The sequence below is a fragment of the Periplaneta americana genome, chromosome 8, assembly GCF_040183065.1.
Source record: "Periplaneta americana isolate PAMFEO1 chromosome 8, P.americana_PAMFEO1_priV1, whole genome shotgun sequence".
NCBI lineage: Eukaryota > Metazoa > Arthropoda > Insecta > Blattodea > Blattidae > Periplaneta > Periplaneta americana.
Window position 1 is genome coordinate 8,660,839 of NC_091124.1, and position 6,025 is coordinate 8,666,863.

The following is a 6,025-nucleotide window of genomic DNA, read 5'->3' on the forward strand; positions in this document are numbered from 1 at the left end:
CCGAAAGTTACCCAGCATTTGCTGTTAATGGATTGAAAGAAAACCACGGAAATAAACTCAACCAGGTACCTGTTCCAACCAGGATTTGAGCCTGGGCCCTTTCGTTTCAGTCAGGCATGCTAACCGTTACCTGTTCCTGATGTAAATAAAGAGGGGAGGCAATCATCTTTTACACTATTCACGATTGGAGATAGGACGAAAAACGCATATGCTTCCACAGAAAGTAGTTCTCCGTTTAATCGTAATATTTGTATCATAAAGTGATGAAAATATTACGACGATTAATTAAATTACGTTTTATTTAACGACGCTCGCAAATGCCGAGTTATATCAGCATCGTCGACATTGCTAAAGTTCTTTTACATACCAGTATATCTACTGACATGAGCTTTTCGCATTTAAGCATTCTTAAATTATATTGACCTTGGCCGGGATCGAACCCGCAACCTCGGGCACAAAAGGACAGCACTATACCGACTGCGCAACCAGGCCGACTATTACAACGAAGTGATACTGAATTATAGCCGAGATCACCCAATAATTCGCAGTGTTGTACAAAATATAATTGTTTTAATATGAGGATAGCTGCTTTATAAAGTATAAAGTAAGCAAAGGAAATACTATTGATGTATTATCACTGCATGCTGACAACAAATCAATAACTTAGGAACTGCATATCTTATCTTAAGCCTGCTCTGGATATAATTATTATTAGGATCAAGATGCAAGACAAGCAACTCAGTGCGACCAGGCATTGAGCTGTATCGAATGAGGATAATAATAATTTTATGTATGGTATTCTCTATCTAGGATTCTATACCCCCCATCATCAGAAATCTTAATTCGCACCCCGACTACTACTATTATTATATTATGACATATTTATTAATATTATACTATATTCTAATAACATATTCATGAATACTTACTTACTTATAAATGGGTTTTAAGGAACCTGAAGGCTCATCGCCGCCCTCACATAAGCCCGCCATCGGTCCCTATCCTGAACAAGATTAATCCAGGCTCCATCATCATATCCCACCTCCCTCAAATACATTTTAATATTATCCTCCCATCTATGTCTCGGCCTCCCAACTAAAACTCTAGGATATGCATTTCTGGATTCGCCCATACGTGCTACATGCCCTGTCCATCTCAAATGTCTGGGTTTAATGTTCCTAATTATGTCAGGTGAATAATACAATGCATGCAGTTCTGTGTTATGTAACTTTCTCCATTCTCCTGTAACTTCATTCTTTTTAGCCCCAAATATTTTCCTAAGCACCTTATTCTCAAACACCTTTAATCTCTGTTCCTCTTTCAAAGTGAGAGTCCAAGTTTCACAACCATACAGGACAACCGGCAACATAACTGTTTTATAAATTCTAACTTTCAGATTTTTTGACAGCAGACTAGATGACAAAAGCTTCTCAACCGAATAATAACACGCATTTTCCATATTTATTCTGCGTTTAATTTCCTCCCGAGTGTCATTTATATTTGTTACTGTTGCTCCAAGATATTTGAATTTTTCCACCTCTTCGAAGGATAAATCTCCAATTTCATAGAATATTTTGGTCACGAAACATAATCATATAGCCTACTTCATCTTTTCTAGGTTTACTTCCAAACCTATCGCTTTACTTGCTTCAAGCAGAATTTTCGTGTTTTCCCTAATTGCTTATGAATTTTCTCCTAACATATTCACGTCATCCGCATAAGACAAGAAGCTGATGTAACCCATTCAATTCCAAACCCTCTCTGTTATCCTGAATTTTCTTAATGGGATATTCTACAGCGAAACACATTCATGAATATCCTTATAAAATCTTTGAAAAGTAATTTTTTTACAGTCATCCTAATTTTGTATAATAAAAATCCTTGTGTTATTATTACACTTACACATAATCATAGTTAACAGTTAATTGTATGACAGGTAAAATACTTTATATAACAGGAAAATCCATGGAAACAATAAAATATATTGAAATATATGTATTTTTTTAATTCAAAGGGCACAAAAGGACAGCACTATACCCACTGCGCCACCCAGGCCGACTATTACAACGCAGTTCAAACCCGGTACTCTCCCCCCCCCTTCCTTTGCGTACCCCCTGCGAGAAGGTGTGGTTGCAAGGTTTCAGGACGAACGTAACCTAAACTAACTTTCGGAGAGTGAGGGGTAGTCTAAGGCATAAATAGATGGAAATCACACAGAAGAAGAGAAATCGTAGATACGAACGGTATTGCTAAAGCAAATAGGCCCTAATTAATTTCCGTATATTGATACAGAGAGATTTTTGGCATATATATTTATCGAAAAATCGGTACGATTGGCATCACTGATTATGACAACAAGCCATTGATACACCGGTGTTGTCGCATAGCCACAGTTTACTATATACAGTTGCGAAGCTTGAGGTGTTTTTTTGCAAATCTCGTGATAAAGCGCTCCAAGCGGTTAGCAACTAGAAACAATAGACTGTCCATGGTCGACTTTGAACTGTGTCGTATTTCTATCGAGTGCTAGCTCGTTGCGTATTTCACATTGATGCTTGTGAAATGTTCGTTACTGGTTATAATGAAAATGTTAATGGCTAAAATATAATAATTGGAATAATAATATGGGACAAGGAGGAGACTTTGTAGTGCTATAAATTGTAGCAACAATAAGAGAAAGAGGCCAGAGTTATCCTTTTTCCGATTTCCGAAAGATTCAGAAAGGTTCCTGGGTTTCCACAAGAATGCCGTGCAGAAACAAAACTGTTAATTTGAAATTCTTTGTGACTGTTAGAATACATTATATCCTTAAATTTCACAATGAAATGTTTCAGTCTAACCGAAAGGACATTAGATACCGGTTAAAGTTCTGTCACTTAGGCTGCTAAATTTTCAGAGAAATAAAGGTTAGGCCTACTTTTTTTTCAGAGGATATATTTTTAATTGTAGCTATTAATTTTGTTATTATTTTTATCTGTTATTTTACTAAAGACGTAGAAAAATTAAGTTTGTTTTAATGAAATTTATTGATCACGTTTTATTTTCAATTCTGGTGGGATTATTATTGCTTAGGCCTACTTTTTTCTTCAAAGGATATGTTTTTAATTATAGCTGTTAATTTTGTTGTTATTTTTATTTGTTGCTTTACTAGAGACGTAGAAAAAGTCTGTTACAATAAAATTTATTGATCACGTTTTATTTCCAATTCTGGTGTGATTATTATTGCTTAACCTCAACTACGTAAGCCTACACTACAAGTACCGGTACACGTAAGTTACTCCATTAATTCATATTTCCATTATTATTGTTGTAAAGAGAAATGCAAATTAATATTTATTGGTTTCATAGTTAATTATCGCTATAATCTTGAATGAGTGAAGCTATTATAGTAAATTTCAGTTCGTTTTGCACAAACAAAAATTATATTAACTTATTTCTTGCGGGTATCTTCGAGTTTATGGTGGAATTTAATATACTTCATTAAAATAATAAATTAACTTTATGCATTTAATATTTCAATAATGGAAGGAAGGTGTTAATTTTTCTAAAAGAACACGACAACGAAAGTATAACATATTTTGTCGGCTGCTAGGAGAGAGATCTGAGATGATGAGGCGATAGTAGCGATCCTAGTGGTGGGCAACTATCCATGTTTGCATTTTTACTACATATTGAGCTTCGCGACTGTATATAGTAGACTGTGGCATAGCACGGACTAAATCAGCTGTTGCTCGTACTGAGAGCGATGTTTATCCTTGCATTATTGCACGCACCCACTTCCCGTGATGGTCATAATGCGTTAAGAACGACATTAAATAATATCGGCATTCAAGTACCGTTTACTTATCGTTCCTAAACATATTGCAAAAGTCATCAGCTGAGTTCAATTATACAACTGGCAACATAAACATTGATGACTCATTGGTTATCAAGAATGATGATGAAAGGGCAGAGAAGAAAGGGAAAGTCCAGGTTACTACGGCAACCGATGACGTCAACCTGACGCTTTCAGCTGTCATATCAACATTTCAGATGAATTAAGGCAATTATAAAGAGGTGGTAAAATACGGGCGACAGAAGTACATTTATTATGCACTCAGAGGAAATCTGCTACACAGTCGCTTAATCCGTCACAGGTTTCGCATGAACCCTGGCCCCTCTAATAAAATGCTGTCATTTAAATGACTGGGTTTCTACTGAATTGGCTTTGGTTAATTATACGTTTAGAAAAGCTCTCATTTCTATATCATATTAATTTTGACAATATTATTCCGAAAAAGTCACACGGTAATATATATAGTAGGCCTATATAGGCCTAACTTAAGTATTCTAAGAACGACAATCAGTAAAGAGGAAGAAAACTGGTCACATTTCCTAGAGCAATTTCAATACCTAACGCTGACATACAATGAAACAAAAGGAATATTCTGAGTAATGTCTAATTAGGCTACTACAAGTGTACACAGTTGGATTAAGTTACCGGTAGTATTTTAAAAATTTTAATATGTCAACCCACATTACTGTCAGTTAACAATGTCTGTCTGCTCGAACTAGAAAAAAGAAAACCATTACAACTAAATTCCAAGAACTAGTTTATCACTGATTTTCATTGAAAGATAAATTATGAAATCTCTATCACTTCCCGGAAACATTTTTTTTATACTACAAGTGTTAAGAACAATGAAAAATCAATAAGCTCTTCATAAACTTATAGTTACCATACCGAATACTTACAATTTATGTGTTTCATTGCAGATATCTTGCATTATATTGCACTTGTACGAAAAAAAAAATAAGCACACACATATAGGTCTACAGCCTGTATCATAAAACATGTTATGCTTATACATTTCGAAAGAACAGAAAATTCATCAAGAACAGCTACAAAGAAGCAACAGACCTAAATTACTGCAACCAACATAAACTGATTTAGTGGGCTATATTCGGGTATTACATTATTATTGTAATATTATTAAAACTTATTCTGAAATTAGCTTCCAAATCTCAGACTAGCCTTCAATATTGTCAAAGTACAAAATTAAATCCTCCCAATAAAAGATGACCATAACAACTAGCATTTTAATAAGCTTAAATTTACTGTTCCTCTCAAAAGGTTATTGTCTGCCCGTGGGTGCAACGAACTTCACGAACAAGGCAACGAAAACCTACCGACAACGAAAACTTCATTCTGTGGTTACTATTATCAATAAAAACGTCTGAATGTTTACCTGTTCGGATGTTTTCCTAAGTTGTTTCTCTCGTTCGTATTGTGTCACCAGCTGTTCGTTGTCTTCTCTCAGCAATTCGAGTTCAACTTCATGCTCTTGATTCTCCGTGTAAGACAGATCGAGACACTCTAATACGTTCACCACTAACGGCATTAAATCCTTCACTACATCTTCGTCATATTTAGCTATCATTTTTTCAAATTCCTGGTATATACTACCAGCTAAGGATTGTACCTTTTCTGACATAACAACATGAGAATCCTCATGTGTCCCGTACACAGTTTCTTGCTCTATTTCCATCATTTTTGCTGTATAGTATTTACTATAACGCCAATAATATAAACGAAACCTTTATGTCAATTACATTAACACTAAAACGCTTTAGTATCATATCGTTTATAATAATTTTCCAAGAAATGAATTGACATTTTCAACGCATTCACCATTGCAAAAAAAATCTTCGCAGCACCGACCTTTACGCCCCCATTGAATAAAAATTGAAACCAAAACATGTCAGCAAATTATCAGGAGTGCCAATATTGAAAAACCTCGAAATAAAATCATGAAAGTTCCCAGTGCATTACAGACAATGCATAGAAATTTTTGCAATATAACATCAGAAACTAAAGATTCATAGTTTTATATAAAAGTCAATAAAGCTACTAAACTGTATCTAGTTATTTGCGTTTTACAGCATCATTGCGAACTCCGGAACAATAGACCGTGCCAACGTTGTATAAAAAGAAATTTAGCTTTTCAATAAGGAAATTTCTGTTCTGTGTTATGGTATGACGAGT

The 6,025-nt window shown here is 34.8% G+C and overlaps 1 protein-coding gene across 15 annotated transcripts in view; it reads right to left on the reverse strand.

Moving 5' to 3' along the window:
- The window catches only part of syd (JNK-interacting protein syd), a 154,912-nt gene extending 149,199 nt beyond the window's left edge, over positions 1 to 5,713 (reverse strand). For 13 of the 15 annotated variants that reach the window (XM_069832345.1, XM_069832339.1, XM_069832352.1 and 10 more), the window contains exon 1: positions 5,229 to 5,712. In XM_069832345.1, coding sequence (XP_069688446.1) covers positions 5,229 to 5,531 — 303 coding nt within the window. In that variant the 5' untranslated portion in view covers positions 5,532 to 5,712. Of the gene's footprint in view, positions 1 to 5,228 lie in introns of all 15 variants that reach the window. The other 2 variants (XM_069832348.1, XM_069832347.1) reach the window with 1 other exon arrangement.
- Between the last annotated feature and the right edge of the window lie 312 nt (positions 5,714 to 6,025).